The sequence below is a fragment of the Erigeron canadensis genome, chromosome 4, assembly GCF_010389155.1.
Source record: "Erigeron canadensis isolate Cc75 chromosome 4, C_canadensis_v1, whole genome shotgun sequence".
Classification (NCBI taxonomy): Eukaryota; Viridiplantae; Streptophyta; class Magnoliopsida; order Asterales; family Asteraceae; genus Erigeron; species Erigeron canadensis.
Window position 1 is genome coordinate 267889 of NC_057764.1, and position 27356 is coordinate 295244.

The 27356-nt window shown below is 36.7% G+C and overlaps 3 protein-coding genes across 3 annotated transcripts; 2 read left to right on the top strand and 1 right to left on the bottom strand.

Annotated features, from left to right (window-relative positions):
* Positions 1 to 10432: 10432 nt before the first annotated feature.
* Positions 10433 to 11902, top strand: LOC122595267. Its single transcript, XM_043767608.1, has 2 exons — positions 10433 to 10757; positions 10809 to 11902. Exons 1-2 carry the CDS (start codon positions 10433 to 10435, stop codon positions 11900 to 11902), a joined length of 1419 nt encoding a protein of 472 aa, XP_043623543.1.
* Positions 11903 to 21796: 9894 nt separating this feature from the next.
* On the top strand, positions 21797 to 23783 carry LOC122595921 (trihelix transcription factor ASR3). The gene is made up of 3 exons (XM_043768400.1): positions 21797 to 22599; positions 22729 to 22800; positions 23262 to 23783. The coding sequence occupies exons 1-3, from the start codon at positions 21930 to 21932 to the stop codon at positions 23522 to 23524; spliced, it is 1005 nt and encodes a 334-aa protein (XP_043624335.1). The 5' UTR covers positions 21797 to 21929; the 3' UTR covers positions 23525 to 23783.
* On the bottom strand, positions 23774 to 25657 carry LOC122595920. The gene is made up of 2 exons (XM_043768399.1): positions 25294 to 25657; positions 23774 to 24680 (listed from the first exon to the last, which is right to left on the bottom strand). Exons 1-2 carry the CDS (start codon positions 25543 to 25545, stop codon positions 23916 to 23918), a joined length of 1017 nt encoding a protein of 338 aa, XP_043624334.1. The 5' UTR covers positions 25546 to 25657; the 3' UTR covers positions 23774 to 23915.
* Between the last annotated feature and the right edge of the window lie 1699 nt (positions 25658 to 27356).

Here is a 27356-nt window from a genome sequence, read left to right on the forward strand (position 1 = left end):
TGGTACTAGAACCGGTTATTATCAAAAGTAGAAATCGAATACCGTACCAAAATAATAAGATCGTGGTTTTTTTTTTTTGAGGAATTGGCTCATTGCTTAATTATCTTAACCAATTATACAAAAGTATAAAAAAATAATATACTAATGTCATAATACATTAACACACACAAGTTAACAATATGATATTCATAAAAGTAATGCAATAAAGCTATAATTAAGTTACAACATCGTTATGCTTCACAGTATATTATTTTGTATATTATGATAAACTTTTCTATAACAATAATACGTCAACAAGGTTCATATCAAAATAATATAACTTGAAATAACAATCAGAACTTTTAAGTTATAACTCTATGTTAATAGACGTATGATATATGGAACAAATTATACTTAATATTATATATGTCCATGTATGAATTGTTTTAACATGGACCTTACCTCATAATGTATCTATTCAAATTAAGATACATTAGGTAAAATCGTTTATACGATTCAACCTAGCTACATTCAAAATTTATGTTCTCACGGATGCATATTAGTTTCTGCTAACAAATGAAATTAAAACCTTTCTAATTAACTTTAAGAAGATGACAATAGTTGATTACAAAATATTTTTTTATAATCAAAGTTGTGAAACTCGGGAATTGGATCACATTGACGAGGGGGAGTCATGATTTTTGAAAATCAGATCGGGTCAGGGAAAAAATCGGATTGAAATTCTATATATCAAAATAATAGTTTTTAAATTTTTATGTAATAGAAAATTAAAAATATAAAAAAAAAATTTCAAACTAAAACTTAATTACTATAAACATTAACATAATTCTCCATTTTGAACATAATTCTCTATAAATAATAACATAATTCACCAAATAATCCTTTTAAAAAAAAAAATGTTGGAAGTGTAAATAAAAAAAAGTTTGACTATTGTTGACTCAATCTGATATAGCTGATTCTTGACCAAATCTGGCCGATTCTTGAACGATATGACCGAGTTTGACCAAAGTTGACCCGATTTTATGATGTTGATCGATTTTTGGTTCGACTATGGCAAACTTGTCTTAGTAGCCCACCGATACACAAGCCGATACACAAGCCGATTCGAAGAAGTCGATTGTATCTACCAATATTTACAACACAATTTATAATACTACTATATAAAGCATTTCATCACACCCCCACCCATTTCTCAAGAATAAACCAATATACTTAAATTAGGGCTGTAAATGGTTCGGTTCGCTTAACTAGAAATTTTGAACCGTTTTTTCGATTTCGGTTTCAGTTCGGTTTACTAAAAATTTTGAACCGTCTTATTCGGTTATCCAAAAAAATGGGTTAATTTCGGTTCGATATACAGTTAACCATTTATAAAGTCTTGCTAATATAAAGTTCAAGTTTTCAATTATAATAGTCATGTTACATTGTAATTAGTTAATCTTTTTTTATGTATAATAGTTATTTAACTATATTAGTATTTTAATTTATAAATAAAATATACATTACATCTAATTTTGAAATATTTTTTCTAATATTATATTTATGCAATGCATGTTTTTATCTAAGAGTACCATTATTAACAATGTCCTCTAAATATTTTAAACAAAGTTAACAACTTTTATTAAATAGATGTTGTTTGTATAAGAAAATTACTTAGAATTGTTAAAATTTTAAGCAACAAATATAAAAATTAGCTAAGTAGTATTTAAATGATGTATTCGGTAAATGTACATATATATGATTATATCATATATGTAGGCATATATCAAAATTCGGTTCGGTTAACTACGGGTAATGAATATTAAAAACCGTAACCCAACAGTTATACATCGGTTTTTTGGTTTTTGTTTTTTCGAGTTTCAGTTTCCGATTTGTTTTTTTTGGTTTCGGATCACACGGTTCGGACAGGTTTTTCGGTTCATTTTTTACACCCCTAACTTAAATTGTCTTCCTAGTTTATCACACTTAACCTACATGGTCTACCAATACAATACAAGTATGAATAATTTCAAATTATATATCCCTCAAATGCTAAAATAACTACACTAATCAACAATCTAACCACCATCGGTCGTCGTTACTACTATCTTCACCATGTAACACCCCAACTAAGGCGGAACAATGAGATGTACATAAAGTCGAGTATTCAAAACAAAAGAATTATAAATAACATTCACCATAGTTTTATTTGATAAAAGAATTTACAAATGTACAAGCATGTGAACCAATTTCCAAGTACAAATGCGTCCACCATACTTGAATATTAATTTCACGAAACAAATAACAAACACACGAAGTAGTATACTACAATGATCAAGGCGGATTCCATTGCCCATCACAAGGTTTGATCTTTGACTCCAAAGTGCAATGCAAATAATCATTAAGCATATAAATTGTAAGAACCAAACTCTTTTAATTGAAAACCGTAATTTTTTTTTTAGGGACCCCACTGCGGCGCAGTGGAAAGTCTCGGTCCAGTTCGACCAAAAGCCCCCACTGCGGCGCAGTGGAACTAAACTCCCCCACTACGGCGCAGTGGGAGAAATCTGCTCAGCACTTTTCTTCAAAATCTGATTTCCACACATGACTCAACTTATATATCAAAGTTACATATATCAAAACAATCTTCCATCTTTAAACCAAACATTTGACATCAAAATTCCTACTTATACACAACTTTGTTACCAAAATCATTGCATCACCCATTAATGGGTTAACCAAGTTACAACGAAACGGGTCGCTTACCCGAGTCATTGCCCTACTAGTTATTCACATTACCACATATAATTCAAAGAACCCAAAGGTTGGGCATTTACAAAAGTTTTACACAAAATTGACTTGTTTATCAAAAGAACAAGTATCAAGAGCCACATGGGTCAAAGAGAGATTGTCTATTAAGTTTACCCAAAATGTCAATCTTCAAAAGCAATAATCAACGATCTTCTAACTTAGCTTCACTTGGCCAACTCCTTCTCCTTGCTACTACCACTTCCTATAAAAATTAAACAACTAAAATATAAGCCATAAAGCTTAGTGAATGCATATATGTATGATCAATATAGCTATATCAATTTAAATGCATATAAACAACTTGAACCATTCATTCAACAATCAAGACAACGACAAACAATTCATGATCATGTATATTCTACTTGGCCAAGGATATATGCTAGTAGGTATCTCATTATCTACTAGTCTAACACAAAATCAATATATGCTAGTAGGTATCTCATCATCTACTAGTCTTACACTCAATATATGCTAGTAGGTACATCATCTTCTACTAGTCTTACACAAATTCAAAACACAATTGGGTTATAGGAATTTACCCACCTATGTCCTCCATATAACAACACTATGAACATATAAATATGCACTCACCTTGATTTTGGTTATTAGGCTCTACTTGGCTACTATGCACAATATGGCTACTAGACTTAACAAGATGCTTTTCACCATCTACACAATATATATTGTTTAGCAATGAGTTCTATAAACTCATTTAATTCGCAATCATCTAACTAAATTCACTATGACCTCAATCACTATGGTGTTTGGCTACACAAGATCTTTCATCATAAGTTCCATAATAAATTTCAAAATTTAATTCTAGCCAAACACCAAAAATACATAGTTTATCAGTATGAAGTCTTACCATAAAGACTTATTTTCATTACCCCCAAAATTTTCCTTTTTAAATTTTCATTAGGGTTCATCAAAATCCCCACATATAACCAAATCCCAGTTTCAATATTTAAGAACCCTAATTTCAACAATAAAAACCCTAATTTATAATTCAACAATTATGGGGAATTCCTTACCTCAAAGAGAAATCAAACAATTATAAAATTTCCAATTCTTCTTCTTTTCTTCTTGAAAAATTCAGCCACCACCTCCTCTTACACAAACCCTAGCTTTTCAAATTTGTTTATTGAGGATTATTGATGGTTGTTATTCACTTGAATGATTGATTGATTAATTTGATTTATTGTAATAATATGAAGAGAAGATTAAAATGAAGAAGATTGTAGAGAAGAGAATAGAAGTATTGATCCCAAATAGAAATTGTGGCTGGGTATCCCCTCCCCTAGCCACGTTTTCTTTTAAATTTGTATGGGTATAATACCCGCTATGCACTAAAGTTCCAACTAAATTAACCCCTTATCTCAAAACAAAATACTAGGAAATTAATTAAATGCTAAAACTATATAAAAAAAATTCAATTTTCTATTACGTTAAAATATTGGGGTGTTACATACATCCTCAAAGCTTAAGCTTATTTCCTGAAAAGTATGAAGAAAAAGTGTCAACTACGAAAACGTAGTTGGTGAGTGTATAGGTTTTTTAACTAAACCTTGGTACATACCCATTTTAACACTTAGAAAACATATTATTGTTATATTTCGAAATACCCAAACCATATGACCGACAAAATTCTCATCTCCAAATATCAAGTTTTCCAAATACAATAATGTCTTTTCAAGACTTGGAAAAATCCATGGTAACTTACAAAGCTCTCATTTGTCAAAATCATCGCAAGAGAAAAATATGTAAATCTTTTAATCATTTATCACATCAAAACCATTCGGTCATCAAGATTTCAATATCGCCAACTTCAACAACTTTCAAGATTTCATATAAGGTCCAATACCCAAACCGTATGTTCATTCCATAATATCCATCATAATAAAATCAATAACATTTAGCCAAAGGCATAATTTGATGAGTTTGTGCTTGAGCCACTACTAAGACCATTTCATGTCCCAACCAACATAATATCTCATTTAATAGCACAAGCTGTCAATCAAGTGCTTTAACCACAATTGGGTCGTGCCTTGGAGACGACCATTAAGATATAAAGTAGATTAGAGCACCCTTAGGTCGGTAGCCGTTGAGGGCGGCCACGGAGGCGGCCAATCAACCTGTCACCTTTATTTTTGTGGGTTAGTGGACGAATCCTAGTTGCGCAACCCTCTAACTACATGCCTCCCCTTTTCGGAGTTAATAGTAGTGTACCGAGGTGAAACAGTTTGATAGTACTCAAGCTCATCATATAATATATATCACATTGAACATACAACATAGTTCTCATATCAAAATCATTCTTCCAAATACCATTTCATAAAAGAAAGCAATTTTATTTATCATGCTTTTCACCCCGAAAGTAAAACACATAAAAGAGTTTGAAAGGGGGCTATGACTCACCTTGATATGCAGAGCATTATATATACTTATCCAAAATGGGTACTTCCCATCTATTGCTTCCTTGATCATATATTCCATCATGGTCCTCATCCATATTTCAAAGCCAAGATTATCCCTACGAGAGGACTAATATACATAAGTTCCTATCTTAAGCCATTACTTAGAAATGTCACTTTCATTAAGTCGTCATCAATTATGGGATCCAAGTGTATTGCTAATATTCGTATCTTTTTGGTTGTAGAGATTAATGGTGTAAAAGGTCACTTTCAATATACATGTAGTTATAAGTTGTTAGAATTTGGGTAATTTGTCTTCATTTGTGGTTTTGTTTGGCATCTTAGATTATCATATGGGAATGCCATATTAAGTTATATTATCCTTATTCCTCATTTGATGTGTAACCGATTTTAGCACCAATTTGCATTTGTGATATCAATTTATAGTTTGGTTCACGCAATTACTTATGTCCATTCCGCTTAGTTATCTTCTATGTTACTTGGATTACGCTTATCTTTTACTCACATATTTCTCAATATGTCTTATCATTATTCGGGTTTATGAAATTCGCTTAAGTGTTATGGGTCATCACCAATTGGGCCTAAGTGTCATGGGCTTCATTTAGTTATTGGGCTTAACCTTATTTGGGCTAGATGCTTAATGGGTTGTATTGGTTATTGGGTTATATGGTTTATTGGGCCAAGTGGGCCTACTGATTTAGGTTCCTTATGGGTTCACTAGTTGGGCCAGTTTAGACCACCATGGTTTTTAGTCCATTCCTTAGCTCATTACACAAATTATTAGTTTACTTCAGAATTTTCTGTTTTTACTTCACATTTTTATGAAATCTTGGCTATCATTTTGGGGTCAAGCCGAATTATTTGGACCTTCATGATTTTTACACAGAGACTTATCTGTATCTAGTATTTTGGTGAATTTTTGGTGAATTTTTAGATAAGGTTTACTATGTATAAAAATTACGTAAACTAATGTGGTCAAAAAGGCTACTGTTTGGCGACTTGAAATGTTTTATAAAAGTTCTTAGTGATATGACTTTCAGAAAAATCCCAAAAATTTATTTTAAGTTATGGACACGTTGAACTCACCTTTCACCAAGTTTGACCTTCTATAACCTTATGGATTAGGAGATAAAAATTGTTAAAGTTGATAAATATTCAGACAAAAATGCAGCCTTGACCAGTTTTAGTAGAAAAATCATATCTTTCGTTTGGTTCAGTATTTTTGAGTAATTATAGTTGGAGGTTAAACTTAACTCTCTTATATACAACTTTTATTTTGAAAGTTGTGCTTGAAACGGCTCTCACATGCCCAGTTTACCCGTTCCAAGACAAAAAATGGTTTCTGTCAGATTTGTTCTTGATCATATCAACTCACCAATGACCTTTCTTGCTTAATTAGCACTTTAATCTATCACTTACAAGATCAACACTCATTTTGCATCATTTTAACATCAATATTTACTGATTTCAAACATATTCAAGATCATTCATCAAAGATCCATCTCAAAACCAAACTTTTAACAAGCTATTCTAACACAAACTATGTACATGCATGTCAAGATCTAACCTTTTTGAACATAATCAAGCTATGAACTTTAATCCACTTTTTGAAAACATCATTTTTATGAAAAATTCCAGAACTATAAACATATTTTTTTTGATAGAAAATCATTTAAGTGAGGCCCATTTAACCATTTTATAGCAAATCATTCAACTACTAACTCTTGGATCTTGTTCTTGTTGAATCATTGAATCCTTTCTCTAGATCTTTAGATGCATGAACATGTGAGATAAGAATCTATAAACCTTGCTCTCATTGAGTATAACTCAAGAAGAAAATCAAAGAAAAACATGATTTTTGATAAAGGTATTTTAGTATCTACAAAAACAACATAGATTAAACAAAGAGATGATGACTTATACCCTTAATGAACTCGGATTTGAAGATGGTTTTATGCAGAAAATTTCGTGGCTTTCCAGCCTCCAAACAACCATAATCCTTGCTTGAAATAACCCTAAATCCTAGCTTGATATACTCCTTGATTAACCCTTTCCTTATTAGTATTGTAGATTAGATATGATTTTTCCCATGCTTTTTCCTTGTTGTTCTTGGCCGAAAATGGAGGAAGAAAAGGAAGAGGAAATGCAGAATTTTTGAGAGAGAAATGTGGTTGAGTGCGTGTGAAAGTTTTGGGAAATGGAGAGAAATGAAGAGTGTGTAAAGGGTTTGTGTATGGGGAGTGTGAAGTCAAGATATGTTTTTTGATTGGGTAAATGGTTTTGGGGAAAGGGGGGCCGGTTTTGGTTTTAAAAATTGAAAGGGTATTTTAGTTTTGTTAGTTGATAATTGTATAAGTATAGGTTATATGTATAAGATACAAGTACTACACTTAGGACTTCATGGTACATTTCTTTCTCATTCATATATATATATATATATGGCCGTATATATGTATGTGTGTACATACATTTTTTTTGGTACTTTAGTTTTGTCACTTAACTCATTGTATGAACATTTTGTATTTGTTAAGTGATGATATACCTATACGGAGCTCTAGCTCCGTATCCGAAACAGAAGCAGAGAACGAAGTTATCTTCGTACAGGTAAACCATAATGGAGCTTCACCCCCGCTAAACATAATCATCCCGGAGCTCCAAAGGTAATAAATACCAAGCTTCGAAGAGATATACAATAAATATCGGATATAGATCAATTCCATAAAACAACCTATTAAATATATATCGAGGCTCCGATATATTCGGACACAACTTGGTAACAAGATTACCACAAATCTCCTCAAGAAGAAACAAGATATTCATAAAAGAGGAAGAGATCTACCCTAATTCTCTTACCTTCCTCTCCAAGTTATCTACCCTTTATATAAATAGAGGAGGAGCCTCACGGCACAAGGATCATACAGATTCACAAATACAAACTAAAAACCCTAACACACGGTTTATTCGACCTCCGAATAAACCCTAAATAAAACCCTAAGTCGAACAAATCGACTTAGCCACAAAACCATCCGGCGTAAAGCGGTTATCTAGACCCTCTGACCGTAAGGGAATCGTCGTTCAACACCCACAACCCAACTCACACCTCCGGTTGAGCCATAGTGCGATTATTTGATCAAACAAATTGGCGCCATCCGTGGGACCCGCCTGAACGCAAACTCGAACCCACCATTTATCAAGAGAACTACATATGGCCGACCGAGACCTGGGAAGTACCCAAAACGGCAGTTACAGGTCGCTTTCGGTCCCTCCCAAGATCGTCAGTAAAAGAAAGGATGCCGAGGATGTCATCGCCGACATAACCTTCGGTTTCAACGAAGTCGACAATTTCTCAGAGGACCCGCTGGTAATACAGATCTCAGTCTGTGATATCCTGGTTCATAGGGTGTACATAGACGGAGGGAGCGAGTGCGACGTTCTCTACGAGCACTGCTTTCTGCAGCTTCCTGATCTAGTTCGGAGCTCGATAACCTCCCCGAAGGCACCCTTAATCGGATTCGCAAGAGAGCGAACTTGGCCAATAGGGGAAATTCGCTTACCAGTCCGAATTGGCCAACCTCCAACGATCAGGACAAAGAGTCTAGACTTCGTTATAGTAAGGTCACCTTCGCCCTATAACGTACTATTGAGGAGACCTGCTATGAAAAGACTGGGGATCGTTGCGTCTACGATCCACTCCGTAGTCAAGTTTCTGACCCCAGAAGGGGTGGGGACGATAGAGTCCCTCCGTCGCCACGGGAAACACGTCCATGATGTGAAACGGGCCCGGAAGAAACAAAGGTTACTATCCCTACGACCACGGAACAGGACAAAGATGAAGGTATCGCCATAAACCCGGCTTTCCCGGAGCAGCTAATCATGATAGGGAAACAGTTGCCCCCAAAGTTCAAACCAAAGCTTCGAAAACTGTTAGAAGATAACATGGATGTCTTCGCATGGGAATATTCCGATATGACAGGAATACCTTGAAAAATACCAGTTCAGGGTAAGGAATTTATAACGGAGCACAGGTTAAACGAACATAAGCACCTAACCCAGTCCATCAAAAGAAGATATCCTTGGCAGCGGAAAAAGACCAAGTTGCATTAAAGGAAGTCGACGAGCTCCTGAAGGCCAGGATAATCAGAGAATCAGTATACCCCACATGGGTAGCCAACCCAGTCATGGTAAAGAAAAGTGACAGAGGATAGCGAATGTGTGTAGACTTCACAAACATAAACAAGGCGACGCCAAAGGACTGTTATCCTCTGCCCGAGATCGACTGGAAGGTTAAATCTATAGCGGATTTCAGGTTAAAGTGTTTTCTAGATGCGTACAAAGGATACCACCAGATACAGATGGCCAAAGAAGATGAGGCAAAGACGTCATTCTACACCAGCAAGGGAATATATTGTTACACGAAAATGCCGTTCGGGCTCAAAAATGCAGGGGCCACGTATCAGCGGCTCGTGGATAAGGTCTTTCATCACCAATTAGGCAGAAACCTAGAAGCCTACGTGGACGACATGGTCATCAAAAGCAGAAGCGAAGAAGACTTGCTAACAGATGTGCAGGAGACCTTCAACACGTTGAGAGGAATCAACATGAAACTCAACCCAAAGAAATGCTCATTCGGCGTGGAAGAAGGGAAATTTCTAGGATATTACATAACAAAGAAGGGGATCCAGGCCAACCCGTCAAAAGTCAACAAGCTTTCGCAGCTGCTCCCGCCAACTTTGATAAAGGAAGTACAAAGCTTGAATGGAAAATTGGCAGCGTTAAGCAGATTCTTGTCCAGAGGTGCCGAAAAACAACTTCCATTCTTCAAAATGCTTAAAGGATGCATAGACAAGAAGACTTTCAGATGGACTGTTGAGGCCAACGAAGCATTCGAGCAGATGAAAAAATATATCGCGAAACTGCCAACTTTGACGTCCCCGATAGTAGGAGAGACTTTGTATATATACATTGCGGCATCCAAGGAATGTGTAAGCTCCGTACTGCTGGCTGAAAGAGACAGGAAGTAAATTCCCATCTATTTCGTCAGTCGGATCCTGCAAGGAGCAGAAGCGCGATACCCGGAGCTCGAAAAGCTGGTCTTAGCATTAGTCCATACCGCTAGAAGGCTCCGACGATACTTCTAGGCCCACAACATCGTAGTCCTAACAGACAAACCAATAAAGCAGGTGCTGCTAAAACCCGAAAAATCGGGGAGAATGGCCAAATGGGCCATCGAACTCGGGGAACATGACATAGAATTCTGTCCTCGAAGCTCTATGAAAGGTCAAGTGCTTGCGGACTTCATAGCAGAAACCCGGCATAATAAGGAAACCGTGGTCACGAGTCACTCGAGCACACTCGCCATCACCAAAGAGCGAGATAGCAACAAATGGCAGCTATATACTGACGGGGCGTCAAGCAAGAGCGGCTCCGGAGCAGGCCTAATGCTGATAGGACCAAATCAGAAGGAATATACCTACGCGTTGCGATTCAAGTTCGACACAACGAACAATGAAGCAGAATACGAAGCACTATTAGCAGGTCTCCGGATAGCGAAGGACGTGAAAGTCTGACACATACATGTGTATGTAGACTCGCAGCTAGTGGCCAAGCAAGTCCAAAGGGAATTCGAAGCGAAACAACCAACAATTAAAAAATATTTGGAAAAAGTTCATGAATTGATAAATTGCTTCGGATCGTTCGAAATAGAACACATAAGGAGGAATCAGAACCAAAAAGCGGATGCACTCAGCAAATTGGCATCCCTAAAATTTTCTCATTTAGCCAAAGACGTCCTAATAGAAGTTGTCGAAGATAGATCAATAGAAGGGCAGGAGGTACTAGCAATAGTCACCGAAGACCCGAATAACTGGATGACACCTGTAAAGGAATATTTAGTAAGTGGGCTCCTCCCAGAAGATAAGAACGAAGCTCAGAAAATAAGAATTAAAGCGCCTCAGTTCAAATTAATGGACGGAGTTCTGTACAAGAAAGCCTTCCTGACCCCATGGTTGAGGTGCGTCGGACCAAACGAAGAAAATATGATAATAACAGAAACACACGGGGGGACATGCGGACACCATGCCAGCCCAAGGTCGATAGTAGCAAAGATACTACGACTCGGCTACTGTTGGCCAACTATGCATCAGGATGCATCAGCAACGATACGAGTATGTGTAAACTGCCAACTACACGCAAATGTCAGTAGAATGCCCAAACAGGATATGACCTCCGTTATTTCAGCTTGGCCCTTCGCACAATGGGGAATAGACATAGTTGGACCATTACCAGCAGCACCATCAGGACACAGGTTTTTGATTGTCGTGATCGATTACTTCACCAAATGGGTAGAAGCGAAACCGCTGACAGAGATCACCGGAAAGAACGTCGAAAAGTTTGTCTTCGAGCATATAATTTGCCGATTTGGGGTGCCGCACATTATCATCTCCGATAATGGAAAACAATTCTCGAAGGGCACATTCCCAGATTTCTGCGATTGGTTAAAAATACAAAAAATAGTTACCTCCGTATATCATCCCCAGCGTAACGGAATGGTCGAAGTAACAAATCGCGATCTAGTCAAAGGTATTGAGAAGAGGCTGGGACCTACTCGAAAAGGATGGGTCGACGAAATACCCTTAGTATTATGGGGACTAAGGACCACGCCAAAAAGGGGAACAAAATAAGCCCCCTTCAGCCTGGTATATGGGTCAGAAGCAGTTTTACCAACGGAGCTTTAGGTCTCCACCTGCAGGGTATCCAACATGGAGACGGAGAACAATAATGAGAATCTCCGAATAAACCTCGACATCCTGGATGAAAGAAGGGAAATAGCAGCGATACGAACAGCTTCCTACCGACAAAAAGTAGAGAACTACTATAATAAAAGGGTACGGAAGTCAACCTTCAAGCCAGGAGATTATGTGCTCAGACTAAATAGTCAGAGCGGAGAGGGAGAAAAAGGAAAACTTGGCCAAACATGGGAAGGGCCATAGAAGGTAGCCCAGGCCTACGGAAACGGGGCATACGACTTGATCGACATGGAAGACAATTCAGTTGGAAGACCATGGAACGCAGTAAACCTTCGTCGTTTCTACCACTAAGGACAAAGCTCCAAAAAATATACCAACTAATTTGGAGCAAGTCTTTTAATAAAAATAAAAAATTTTAAGCGAACAGGGTCGCAACCTTTTGAAAATAATAATTATGTGTACGTACAAGTAATTAAAAAATATCTAAATGTTGGTGTAAGAGAAAGCTCGTTAAATCCAACATAACCACAACACAAATCTATATATATAAGTATAGATAAAAGCTTGGTTAAAACTCAAGCCATAGATATAAGTCTTTAAACAAAGATATAAATCAAAATGTTTAGAGAGTATAACAAGCAGAAATATTAATGTTTACAAACATTGATCAAGATGAGGAACGGGGTTTCTTTTGGAGCAACTCTTCGACTGAGGAAGAATCACTGGCGGCAATATCTCTCACAAAAGGGAAATCTGCACAGGCAAGGGCATCTTCAGCTGCTAGCACTCTTTCTGTAGACTGATTAGCAAAATCCGGTGCTAGGGAAACTAGCCAATCCCTGGCTAACTGGGTTAGGACTGACGCTCTCTCCTGAGCTCGGTTGGCATTCACCACCTCTCCCAACAACATACCAGCCTCCTCACTCCTGATCAGCTCAGTACAGACATAAGGGATCACCTCAGATATAACCCATTTTCACTTTAGTTCTGCAGCAACAGCTCTTTGGTTAGCCCCAGCCAGCTGGCCCTCAAGATCAACGATACGGGCATCCCTCTCATCTATGGCCTTCTTACTTGATTCACAGTAAGTCCCCATGTGATTGACCTTCCCCTGAGCAGTCTGCAGCTGTTTCACAAGTGTGGCGCATTGATCTTGTTGTTCAGCCAATTGCCTCTTCAGATAAAGCTGCCCATTCTGCAAACGAGCAATAAAAAACTGCTCCCTATGGCAAGAATCACAAATGGAAGAACCCCCCTCATAACCACGCTTTCTCAGGTTCGCCAATCGCCCCTCCATATCATCTCGTTGTTCAGCCAACAAACGAAGACGAGCACCTACAACCGTCCCCACCAAAGTACTCATATACACAAGTTGGTTGTGAGAAGCCTGCAAGTTCCCTGCATCCATGCCCATGAGTTCCCGAATCCAATCTTCTGGAACAAAGTGAAGCAAAGCATTCTCCACCACATCAGGCTCAGGAACATCTGTGATACGTAAAAGTATTAGCAATAAACAAACCCCGAAGAAAGGAAAATAGTAAAAGAATACTTACTGAGAGTCAACTCCCCAGGCTGAAGTTCACCTAGCAGCATCGTATCGAAAATGGACTGTGGTTTCGCCTTTTCCTTTGCAGCCTTAGAAGACGACCTTGATGAAACCTTCCTCTTCTTGGAAGGAGTAACGGCAGGAGGGACCTCTCTCTCAACATCCACAATCTCGTGATCAACAGGCTCCACATATGACAAATTCGCAGGAATCACAGAAACCCTAGGGTGACACTCCAACAATGGACCCTTAACAAACTCAGCCAGCGTAAACTCTACAAAAAAAAGGAGAAGACGAAAGAGCCATGATAAGAAAGGTGAATCCGAGATTAAATAAGTAAAGGGGAAAGTAAACAGAAAATTAACGGTGCCTCTAACGCAAATTCTGGAATCAACTCCCTCGGGCCATTGCTTCAGAATATCGGCCCGATGCAGAACAACGTCAGGATAGCGATCCAACTTGACAGGATTATGCAGAAGACGATGGTACAGAGGTAACTCAAGGGCATGGGGGGAGCGGCCTTGATATGTCCATTTATATAGACATTCCCATATCGTTTCTAAGTCGTTTTAAGCTTAATTATGTGCAAATTACATGTATATTCGATGTTTTGATGGTATTGTTAGTGGTTGCAGGCTTAGAACAGGTGAAATGGTTAGAAACGGCTTTCGGATGACTAAAAGATGCATTAGGATGGTTCATGGACGTGTACGAATGAAGACGGAATGAAAATTACAAGTTTTGGCTGAAAACAGAGTTGGTGCCGCTCCTGGAAGATTGGTGCGGAGCATATTTTGATAAGAAAGTTGGAAGATGTGAGAAAACAGGGAGGTGCGGCGCACCAACCCTGTGGTGTGTCGCATATCGGGAGGAGATATTTTTGGAAACAAGGCCAGGTGCGTCGCACCTGATGCTTGTTGCGTCGCACCTGGAGGTCGGTTTGTGAAGACTTTTTATAAACTCTATAAATACAAGACCAAAACCCTCCCATTCGAGACACATTCACTTCCAGTCGATTTTAGGGTTTCTTGAGGCACTTTTTAGCAGCTTTTACATTCTCCAAGTTCTAGGGGTTGCTCAAGGGATTCAAGGCATTCAAACATCGATTTTCTTAGCTTTTCATTCTCTTTCGCACTTTGGTACAAGATGTTTACTCTTTCTTTTACTATTTGTGATTTATTTATGATTATGTCTAGCTAATAACTTCATTATCCACTGAGATGAAGTGACACATTGAATAATGGTTGCATAATCTTTTGAATTCAAGTTGATTGTTAAACGTTTTGTCGTAATCTTAATGTTTTGAGTTCTTGTGTTCTTATCTATTGATTCGTTGATAGTGTATGAATGATTTAGAGGTATCTAGGTTTAGGAGTGCATTGTTCTAGTTAATTGGGTACAATTAATAGGTGTTGACTTGTGGTAACAAGACAATAAACGGCAATAAATAATAGAATTCAAAGTGTTAACGGTTTGGTAAAATTGATAGACAAGATTGTTTACAATAACAATACAAATTCGTCAATTTAGTAGGTCTTGATAGTGAAGGTGGTCACCGGAACTTAGGGGTCGAAAGATTGGTTAATGGGTCGGATAGGGTAATAAGCTAGGTGCGCAACTAGTGAGTTCTTTGTTCTACCTCGTTATAAAATCAACAAGTTGAATTGGTTTTAACATAGATGCAACCTAAATAATGTGTGTCATGGAGTCGAAGTGGATGATCTTTTAATTCTATTTGATATTAGACAATTCTCTTTTCGATAAATTCTTCGGAATTTCTAACTCTTTCAATCAACTAACTTTTTCAACATAAAATCAAGATGACGTGGTGTCTTCAAAAACCAAAATCTTTTTAACTACTTAAAACTCGCTAGCTCTTTGTAGTCTCCGTGGAATGAACTTTTACTTACTTTAATCTATATTGCATACGGACGGGTCCACTGCCCGATTGTGTGTGGTATTCGATTCGGAGTATTTTTAAGGATTTTAATTTAACTAGATTTTCACACATCAGACTTCCTTAAACTTAGTTGGCTTTTCACCAGCAATCAAAAGTTCATAAGCCTCGGGAATCACGGAACACTCAATAAACACAAACTCATTTTTCCACCCACGTACATCAGTGCTACCAGAAAGGAATATATCAACCTTGGGTTTCTTTTGAATTGTAACCCAATCACCAGCGTCACATAAATCAAAACAGGCAGAAAACATATCCACGATCGGTTCACCATCAAGAGCGCGACAAAGGATCTCAAAACCAATAATACGGGCAACGCCGTTGGGATGCATATAAGAAAACGGACAGTTACAGTGGCTAAGAACATCGAGAAAAAAGGGGGACAACGGGAATCTCATGTTCCCCCGGGTCACGTGGGCAATATACAAGACCACATAACCCTGCGGTGGGTCTTGAACAGTCTGCCCAAACGATGGTAACTGAACCGTCTTATCACAATCTGACAAATAGGTGGTGCAAAACCATTGTAATCCCTCAGGGGTAATAACAGAAGAAAGATCACTACGCCCCACCTTTGCCATGATGATTCGAAAGAAAAAGCACAAAAGAAGATTCGAGTTACCTGTAGATGGCGAAAGCAATTAGAGCAGAGAGATTGAGGTGATTGGGGAAATGACGGATCGGATTCGCAGGTAAATGAAAGGTATTTTCCCTTGGCTATCCTAATTTTTCATTTTAGACCCTCGAGATATTTTGAAGTCTAACAAAACAGTCAGTCACTGCCTCTTTCCTTAGACTGGGGGCTTGATGATATACCTATACGGAGCTCTAGCTCCGTATCCGAAGCAGAAGCAGAGAACGAAGTTATCTTCGTACAGGTAAACCATAAGTTGCAAGCTGAAACGATCTTGTGACACAGAAGTCTAAAGCGATCTTGTTTCCCCCTTACCTTGAAACGATCTTGACCAACTTGCAAGTTGAAACGATCTTGTACACTTCTTCTAGACTTGGAAACCTAAAACGATCTTGAGCTAAGTTAACTAGGACGGTCTTGTAGGACGGTCTTGAGGGACGATCTTGAGCCCTAGGAACTAAGACGATCTTGAGCTAGGGTCAAAGGGACGATCTTGAACAAACCCTAGGACGACTTTATTCAATCATAAAACAACTTGTATTAGTTCCATAACATAACATACTTGCTCAATTAACACTAAACCAAGATCATAACATCCTTCTCATACGATTATACACCTTAAAGTCTACTCTTTAACTTCGAGCTAGTTCATGAATCGATCTAAAGCAACGTACATTGTGCAAACCCTAATTGAGCACACTTAAAACATGTTCTATCTAAATTACTAAGAACAAGTTTTATGAACAATTAAATCGAGTTCTTAAGGTTAAAAGATCAATAATAAAGGCATATACAACTCAATATTACGATAAATACTTATGTGTGAGTTCAAAGACGTTCATTTCGAGTCCAGTTCATGTAAAACCCTTTGGAGTCAAAACGTTCAAAGATCTTTAAAGGACCAAATCATCAGTTCATCAAGGACCACTCAGTGAATAATTTATCACAAGAACTAATACATGTATTCATCTATGCTCAATAACTTGTGATTAGGTTGACGTCAAGACATACTTGGATTCAATAGATATATCTTACTTATATCTGTGCTCATACTCTGTGCTTGTAGAACTACGCTTGTAGCAGATCACTGTGAGTCTTCGTAGCCCCTTTTTCCATACTTATATTTTGGGGTGAAAGGAATACTATCTATGCTTTTATAAATGTCGTAACTGCTTTTACCACTCCATGGCTATATGACTACTTGATACTATTAGCCGGTCCTGTTGAGGATTGTGTGTGCTCGATTGATACTATTAGCCGGTCCTGTTGAGGATTGTGTGTGTTCGATTGATACTATTAGCCGGTCCTGTTGAGGATTGTGTGTGCTCGATTGATACTATTAGCCGGTCCTGTTGAGGATTGTGAGTGCTCAATTGATACTATTAGTCGGTCCTATTGAGGATTGTGTGTGCTCGATTGATACTTTTAGCTAGTCCTATTGAGGATTGTGTGTGCTCGCTTACTTATGTACAAGTTGATCTTTAGCCATTACATGCTACTTTACAATTGAATTCTATTGACGGCATAAAACGCTTTTATACTACTTGTTTATACTCAAACCTACGAACTCACCAACCTTTGTGTTGACACGTTTAAGTAATCCTTTCAGGTAATCAAGCTAATCGTGGCTAGGATTGGTAGCATGGGACTCTTAGCAGACTTCAGGAATTAGGATTGGAGTTTGCATGCTTTTACTTATGCTTGGTGGCAATATGCTTAACCGTTTCCCCTGCGTGGGAACTTATCGTACTTTTATTTGAATGCTTGGATGAATTTGTGTCAGATGACTACTATTATGCTTGTTTGGTTATGAAATTTACTATTTATGCATAATGTATGCACACATTTAGTATTCCTATATAACATCCATGTGCGCGTGTGCTTTATCTTACATCCCGAGTTTTCCGCCTTAGTTGGGGTGTTACAATAAATATTTGTCAAAGTTTTCTAATATCTATAAATCCCCTCTATTAATAATTTTTGTATTTGAAATACCTTATTTGCCATTGGACATTTTTTATTCTCATGATACCCTCTCCACCCTAAAATAAGGTACGCTCTAACCATTGTCCCTCTTTTGTAACCCGCAATTTTGTTAACGCTGATATGGAAATTACTACCACCAACCACTGTCACTTCCACCCACCGCCGCAGTATATGGTCGTTGCATCGCGCGGGTATCCATCTAGTATTTAAAGATTTTTATTTAATGAAAATTTAATTAAATGAGATTATTGGGGACTTAAAATGGCACTTGAAAGAGTTCGGAGTAAACTTAAAATAGTCTTAAAAGTTTTACTTTTTTAAAAAATAAAAATAAAAAATAATTAAATGATTATGGACTTGTTGCTGGTAGGGACATTGAGTAACGATGTGCCCTTCTAAAAGATAAGGCTACCCCACTTTTTACATACGAGTACATTAAAATGTATGTGAATTTGAAATTAAAATTAGAAAATATCAACTTTTGCTTCCAAATTTTAACATGTGGATTTAGCCTTAAGAACCTAATTACTTAGACGGTAACATGTGAAAATTTAAGAGGTAGATTTGAAAAGAAATTAAGTAAAATCCACTTATCACATTTTTAAGAGTTTATGAGGATTTTTATACTAATGTTTAGGAGGATCTATAATTTTCCTTTTAACATTTATCATAGCTTATTATCCTGTTACATTTTCTTTTGATTTAAATTGAAACTTTTTTTTTTCTTTTGGTAAAACGAGATTTACCCTGCCAAATATATTAAGTTTGAAATTTTCATTTTTGTTGCTTATTTTGTTTACTATCGGGACAACAAATGTTGTACCTTTATATACATATGTTTTTAAGGAAAAAGAAAATCTAACTCATTGAGTTACAATGCACCTGAGATCGATCTACGCTTCTATACAGCGATTCGAGTGTCAGGTTAATTTTTTTTAAAAATTTAACCTAATAATTTTTTTAATTTTTTTTTTGTAAAGTTAGTTTAATTCAGACGTGTTGGAGACAGTTTTAATTAGTTATTTGTTAGACCTCCAATCTCCTTCTCATAGAAAATACCTTGAGATGAGAAACCCAAGACTAGAACCCGAGACCTTGGAGAAAAACTCACCTTCAGGACCCACATAGTGGATTTAGAAGATACTCCTGGCCAGCCCACCTAAGTGAAGTTGGTTACCTAATAGTTCTTCTAATTGCATAAAATTTTGACTTGTGTAATTAACTTATTTGATCTTATAATTAAGGAAAATATTAAATGAAGCATTTAGGGTTTCACTTAACATGCATACAAAAATTTGTTTTTTTCCATATCAAAAACCACCCCTAAAATTTATGGTATGGTATAACTATTCAATGCATCTTAACAAAAGTCGTGAAGGCTTCGGTTAACAAAATTATATAATTAAAAGGATTATTAGGTTAATTAATTAAGATAATTTATAATTACTTGTCTTAAAATTTTAACTTTTTAATCTAGGATATTAATGTCCTGCTTGTCATTACATGTTATCTTTATACTCATATCATGAAAATTATTTTCAGATATAAAAGTTACAAAATTAAATATCACGATTAAAGATATATTTATGATAACTTCAAATTATATTACAAAGATAATAATAAAACTATGTAATCAACCAAATAATAATCTATATTCATGCAATTAAAATTCTGAAATATATAAATATAACATGATAGATAAAAGAAAATTTGTTAAAATCAAAATGATCCGTTAATATCTTGTACCGCGTTAGTACTTACAACCAACCTACAAGGTTTTAGACTTTTAGTGTACTAAAATAAAAGCACTTAAACGAATACCACCACGTGAAGTCAATTGAAGACAATGATTAGTCCAACTGGTTAGAGGTATCCTAGGTTTTATCCAAGGTTTTGAGTTCGATCCTTAGGGATGACAAGTCTTGGGGTTTTTTCATCCGAATACTTGTAACGGCCCATGGTCAACATCTCGTTGTCTAGGGTACGTACAAGGCTTCACCATTATACGGTAAGATTTCCTTGATGTCACATACCGACTGAATGTTTGGAAAAAAAAAATTGGAGACGATGATTAAACCGTGCTAGTGTTTTGTTAGACTCCGTTACAATGCGACTCCACATAAATAGTGGCAGGTGGCCACTTGAGTAATGACCAAATGATTAGTCAAGGGGTAGAGATCCCCTCAAGTTATCCCGAGGGGTAAAGTTTGGAGGATTTTGGCCTTTGAATTAAAATCAAAGGTTAAGATTCAAAAATGATTATTAAATCTTGACCTTTGATTTTAATTCAAAGGTTGAGATCATCCTAACTTTACTCTTCAAATTGATAACAACTTGAGGGAATCCTCACCCTTAGTTAAGATGATAGATATAACACTAACATAGGTGATCAATATATTAAAAACTAAATAATGATAAATTCTTTTGAAAAAAAAAACATTAATATTAATGAGTTAACCGGACATTTGAACAACATTTTGTGTTAAAAGGGTAAATTATTTTCTTTAAATACTTATTGTGCTTTTACGTAAATAAAATCCAATAATATTTGATTATAATAAAATCATTCAAATATTTATTAAAGAAAAAATTACAATTTTGACCCCTTAAGTTGGCAGGATTTTTAGTTATTGCCCGTAAGTGAATTAATTACAGAAAAAACCCTAACGTTGGTCAATTTTTTCACTTTTCACTCTGTGACTAACATCCGTCTTTTAGATCCATTAAGTGATGGGCATATTCGTCATTTCACCATTATCCCTTTTTCTTCTTTTTCCACACTCAAACACAAACCCAGATTCATTAGTTTTTGCTAGAAAACGAAATATCAACTGAAATCACGGCGGCCATAAATTTAAAAATCACGCCGGAAATATTAAAATATAGATTTATCTCTTGTTTCTTCGAATCAGAACACGAAACATGTTGCAATCGACTCATAAATCAATCGCTTACGAACCCTAGCCAAAATAAATTCGATCTAAACTTTACCGGAAAAACTTGACTCGTCGAAAAAACTTGTTTGAATTGAAAAGAAAGACAAACCAAAGCAATTGCACTTCAAATCCAACCAAATCTATACAAATCCGATCCCGATCCAAGCAATTCTGAATCCAAAAACCTTGTTTCCGATCTCAGATGTGTGTTTTTAGTATGTGTTTCTGAGTGTGTGGGTGTGTGTGTGCTCGGTGTGTTTTTCAGTTGACATTTCGTTTTCCTATCGTTGTGATTTTCAAAATTTGAGTTTGTATTTGAGTTTGGAAGTAGAAAAAGAACTGGTCATGGTAAAATGACATATCTGCCCCTCACTTAACGGACCTAATAGACGGTTGTTAGTCACAGAATGAAAAGTGAAAAAATTGACCAACTTCAGGGTTTTTTCTGTAATTAATTCAGTTAAGGATAATAACTGAAAATTCTGCCAACTTAAAGGACCAAAAATGTAATTTTCTTTTTATTAAATGAGCACATTATTATAGTCCCACTAATGATCCACATTAACTAATTAAGAAAAGTGGGTGGGAAGAGAAAGTCCAATAATCCATCCTTCTCTATTTTACCTAATACTCGTAGTATATAGTAGCATTAGTAATTAGTAATAATAATAATAATAATAATAGTATAGTATAGTAATAAACAAACAAACCATGATGATGATGTTGATGATAAGATAGGGGATTAATCTAATTAGAGGAAAGGAAACACCCACCCTCCCTCTAAACGGACGAACGGACGGACCCCTTTTCTCTTTCTAGCCAATAATAAAATAATAAAAAAGAAAAAAGACACCGTTCCGTTCCGTTAAGTGCTAAAAGTGACAGTTAGTTGTTAGTTAATGGCTGCTGAGGAAGATGAGGAGGAGAAACGATTGAGTCCCCCGGTGGTCTTCCTCTCGGTTGGAGGTGGTGGTGGTGACAAGGTTCAGGCTCAGCCTCCACCACCAAGGCTGCCAAGGTGGACAAGGCAAGAGCTGCTTGTTCTTATTCAAGGCAAAAGAGTCGCCGAGAATCGGGTTCGTAGGGGTATCAGGACTGTTTCTTCTTCTTCGGGCCAGGGTCAGGGTCAGATGGTGGTGGAGCCCAAGTGGTCATCTGTATCTTCTTACTGCAAACGTCACGGGGTTAACCGTGGTCCTGTTCAGTGCAGGAAAAGATGGAGTAATCTCGCCGGAGATTTCAAGAAAATTCATGAATGGGAATCACATATCAATGACGAAACAGAATCTTTCTGGTTGATGAGAAATGATTTGAGGCGAGATAGGAAGCTGCCCGGTTTTTTTGATAGAGAAGTCTATGATATACTACTTAATGGACCAGCTGATCACGCAGGAGACAAATCGTTGGTCTTGTCACTGGCACCATCCGTCGTCGTCGCTGACACACAAAACCACCAAGTCGTGTTTGATAGTGGACGACCCGATGATGGTCTGTTTTCTGACCAAGTGATGATGACTACTAGTCCAGATAAAGAACCTCCTCCTGCTGCTGCTCCTACTCCAATATCAGGTAGTACTCTATACATATTCTTATTTCTATTTTCTACTTTCCCCTGCTAATTAATATATACACACTAGCATTCCTTGATGGTGAATTGCTAAAACCATGATTATATGTGTTTGAATTGTTACCCTGTAGCGACACGCTATGAGCCATTATCTCAACAGGATCCACCCCTTCAACCGGCTTCCACACCAGCTCCAGCAGGAGGTAATCTTTTTGGCATCCTACAAATACCAGCGTTTCTAGGATAGGAATACGAATATAGATATTCATCAACTGTATTTCTAACTCATCCATGATATTGTTAGTACTCCGTATGTTATTAGCCCCGTGTGTTAAATGACACTTCAGGTTTAGGGTCTTTAGTTAACTAACATGTGCATCAACTTGTCCTCCTTTTCAATTTTCTAAGTTTTCCTATTGATCAAGATTCTCAATAACATGTCATTCTGTACTTTGGATTCATCATCTTATGTAGACCACCCATGCCATTTTGGGTACAAATGTGCTAACTAAATAACTGCATGTCACATCTTAATTAATATCTCAAGTGGTTGCCACATCCATTTGGATTAGCAGTGACTAATGACTAATCTTTCACTTACTTGACATGCTCCATGGATAACTCTAAGCTACAACACTTTGCTAAACTTTGCTTTTTGATGTAGATAAAGAAACCACCCCGAGCCCTAAAAATTACCAAGGAAAGAAGAGAAAACGTTCAGACATTGATGCAAATGAGGACATGTCTTTACACAACCAATTGATTGAAGCCATGGAAAGGAACGGCAGATTGCTTACCTCCCAGCTAGAAATTCAGAACACCAATTCGCAGCTAGACAGAGAACAACGCAAAGATCATGCAGATAGCCTATTTGCAGTCCTTAATAAGCTTGCAGATGCCATGGTCAGAATTGCAGATAAGTTGTAGTAAAAGCCCCCCTCGTATTCTTGTGCATATAAAGAAGATTCGATCAACCCCATCAATTCTTGTAGGAGCTGGGAAATTATGTGGATAAACCACATATTTGTCTTTGAAATTGCTCCTCTTATTTCCATTACTTGTAGCGAGCAGTATAGGTGGTATTATACAGAATAAAACGGATTATGTATTTTGGGCTTTCCAACGATCATCATATATACTTGAGGCTTTATAACACAATAAAAGTGATTCATTTGGTTTTCAGAAACATTAGCACGAGTTGGTATAGTCATTAAATCTTGAATGCTACAGTCGTACAACAAAGTAAGTTACATATTTTTGCTATACCTAAAAGAAGAGAAATCAAACGTCTAAACTGAAACTTTTAAAACATGTCACATCAACAAACATTGTCATCTTTCTCCATTTTGGACCTATATCGACGATCTGGCTTCTGAAACTTACTGGCTTTAGTACAAACATCATCTCCTTGTATCTCACTAGCTTCATCATTTTGAGCAGCAACCGCAATGCTAGAGGCTGCTTGAGTAGATGATTGTTTAACCTGTTGTCCCTCGCTGTTATCGGCTTTCTTTTTCCGAGGAATAAAAACTAGTGATCTAGGCAATTCACCAAATGATGATTTTGGCTCCCAAGAAGCTCGACTATTAGAGCCCTCATTGGCATGATGAGAAATATCATCCAATTTATATCGTGTGTACTTTGAAGGATTCAAAATGTAATCCGGAACACAAGACCCATTATTTGATACACGGGGTAGCCGGACGGCATTTGTGAATTCATCATCTTGATTCTTACATGTCGGGTCAAACCTCACACGTTTTGCGGGTTTTGACACCTCATCATTTTTCCTTTTCAATATAGACTTCGTTTTACATATACCATCATTGGGTGATCTGACAGTGAAACAAGATGGCCGTGCATTTAACATTGGTTCATCATCATCGTCTTCTGCTTCTTCTTCATCATCTTCATTCAACCTAGGTATTGGAGAAGCATTATGATGACTTGAAAAAGGGTGGTTCTTAACAACATTATGAGAGTTCAAATACGGTCCATAATGGGTAACATCCTTCATAAATAGACAATCATCGGCATCGTTCTCCTTTCCTTGTGCCATCTTATCATATGCATCTTCCTCTTCCTAAAATTCAATCAATAACATGCAGCGATAAATATTGTCATGTGTCTATTACTATGATTGTGATTTACTTATGGCCAAAGGGATTTCAGGTTAAGCTTGTGTGTTGGTGAGTGTGAAACACACGATTTGTTTGAGCTAAGTCAGTTCTGCTTAGAGTTGCAGGGTCAAAGAGGAAACGGGTACCATGTCCGCCCGTGCCTCTATCGTTTAACAAGAATATGTATGAATGAACCAAGTATAAGAAGGTGTCATATTTCATGTGGTATTGCATGAATAAATGTTTGTGACCTCAAAAATCTACAAAAATAAATTAACAATAAACTCTTGTTTTTTTACTTGTTGAATTTTTTTAGAGTCAAACTAGGGTTGGGTTGTTGAAAGTAACCATTTATTTGATCCAAGGTAAAGATTTCAAGAAGGAATTCATAAGATGAATATGCATACGAAATAGATAGATAGATAAGCAAAAACAAACAAAGGTATGAGAAACTGCTTATCAGGGCAGCTCTTTTTAGAAATTATCAAAAAAAACAAAACATCCCAGACACCCCCTTTATCCAAAACTTCCGATAAAATCGAAACATGTGTGAATATATTTGAGGTAATTACTTACCTCATGATCAAGAGTGGAATCCAGCCCGATAGAAGAGCGAATATCGAAATCAGCATCATCTTGATTCAAACAAGAATAATAAGAAGAGGAAACGGGGATTTCGTCATCGTTTCTTGTTGTGCTGCTACGCTTCCATTCTCTCCTTTCGACCTTGCCATCTGTTACAGACCATAATCCTATTGATGATGATGTAATCGACCCAAACACTTTATCCACCCGATCCTTAAAACCACCCCCATTATCATCATCCATTCTATTTCTCGTATTACGGAGGAGGAATTCTTCTTCTTTTTTCCTTTTTTTATTTTTTTTTTTGTTAATTTAAATATGTACTGTGTTGTTTTCGGGCTCACGGCCTTCCCAAATAAAGAATGAGTGAATGAATGACAATAACAATTTACCCAATCTCAATATAAGCCGGGTTATTGGGGATGTATGATGTAGACAGATTTTACCCCTATTCAAAGATAGAGAGGTTGCTTTCAGATCCATCGGAATAGAAGGGACCTCCGGTCCAAAAGTGAAAAATAGGGTTAGATCCACCAGAGTGGAAGCCTTAACCGGATAGGGATAATCTCAATCTCAATCTCAATCCCACTCTTCGGATCACAAATTCAGATCTTAGATCTAGAAATTTGTTACCGTTAGGGAGAGGGAGAGATTAGAGTGAGAGAAGAGAGAGACGACTAACTTTTTGTTTATTGGCCTATTAGAGCATCTACAATGGGATAGCTTTTTTATAAAAAGTTTTTCATCAAGTAATGACTCCAATGGTTAAAACTTAAAAAAAATCTTTTAATTAGTTTTTAATTATAAAATAGTGAAGAGATAGGGTGTCACATTCTTGCAAAGACTTGAAATTTCTCAAGTCATTGATAAAAAGCTTTTCACTCCAATGGTAAAAAGTCTTTACAAAAACTTTTTCAAATAGTAAAAAGCTTTATAAAAAGCTTTAGATAAAGCTCCATTGGAGGTGCCCTTACATTACAAATAGTAAACACAAATACCACGGAACCCTATGGTATAGTAATAGCGTAGACCGGTGGTGATAAAGGCGACCATTGAGGACGACGGTGACGTTGAACTGTGTAGGTTGGTGTAAATTTAATTGATGTAAAGAAGATAGTGGAGATATATTAAAAGATAAGAGTTTAAAGTGTAAATTAGTAAGATAAATATTCATTAAGGGTAACTTGAGTCTTTCCTAAAGAAGAAGAGGTTAAAGTAATTTGGTTATTTTCTTAAATTTGAAATAAAAAAATATTGATATGTGAGGAAAAAATAATTAAAGAAAGAACCATGTAGATGAGAGGATGTTCATCTTACCTTGTGTGAAATCACGATGAAGAAAATTCCAAGGATGAACTGTTCAGTATCAAGGAGAGGCGTTAGGTAAAGAGAGAAAAAGAAAAGATGTAGAGAAAGGACATTAAAGGTAAATATGGTTGCTGAATGGTTTGGGGTATTCTAAGGAGGAAAATGGGAAACAAACATTTAGGATGTTGACCGAATCAGCATTCAACACTAAATGACTCCGTTCAATACAAATCAAAGACACCCTAAGTAAAAGTAAGAGGTAGATAACTTTTTTTTTTAAAAGAAACACAAATGATTTTGTGGTTTTCTTGCCATATCAATTGGTCCTGTTTTCAAATACATCATCGGTTCCTTTGTTCATGATCTAAAAATTATCTCAAATTTTCTTAACAGTTTCGTTATCAATCGTATAGTTCATGACATCTTTATAAGATGGCTGATGATCAAGTTGTTAAGCTTTGCATCGAGATTTACCAACCTTCTTTCCTCTATATTTGTAACCCATTTTTGTAATAATTTTATCACCTGTTTTTGATCACTTGCTAAAAGATGACATTTATATTTATAGCATGATACCCGCGCAATACGGCGCGGCGGTGAGAACGAAGGTCTAGTGGTGTCGGTGACGGTATTATTGGTAGTGGCAGTGTCAAGTGTTTTAGGTTGATGTAAAGGTGATAATGTAATATTTTAGAAGATAAGGGCTTAAGATAATAATTAATAAAATAAATGTTTAGAGTATAAAT

Excerpts from the sequence above, each read along its gene's own strand:
- LOC122595920 (XM_043768399.1), bottom strand. The coding sequence starts at position 25,545 with ATGGATGATGATAATGGGGGTGGTTTTAAGGATCGGGTGGATAAAGTG. Across the intron at positions 24,681-25,293 it reads ATTCCACTCTTGATCATGAG|GAAGAGGAAGATGCATATGA; the intron begins GTAAGTAATTAC and ends ATTGAATTTTAG.
- LOC122595921 (XM_043768400.1), top strand. The coding sequence starts at position 21,930 with ATGGCTGCTGAGGAAGATGAGGAGGAGAAACGATTGAGTCCCCCGGTG. Across the intron at positions 22,600-22,728 it reads TGCTCCTACTCCAATATCAG|CGACACGCTATGAGCCATTA; the intron begins GTAGTACTCTAT and ends GTTACCCTGTAG. Across the intron at positions 22,801-23,261 it reads CACACCAGCTCCAGCAGGAG|ATAAAGAAACCACCCCGAGC; the intron begins GTAATCTTTTTG and ends TTTTTGATGTAG.
- LOC122595267 (XM_043767608.1), top strand. The coding sequence starts at position 10,433 with ATGGCCAAATGGGCCATCGAACTCGGGGAACATGACATAGAATTCTGT. Across the intron at positions 10,758-10,808 it reads ATACGAAGCACTATTAGCAG|ACTCGCAGCTAGTGGCCAAG; the intron begins GTCTCCGGATAG and ends ATGTGTATGTAG.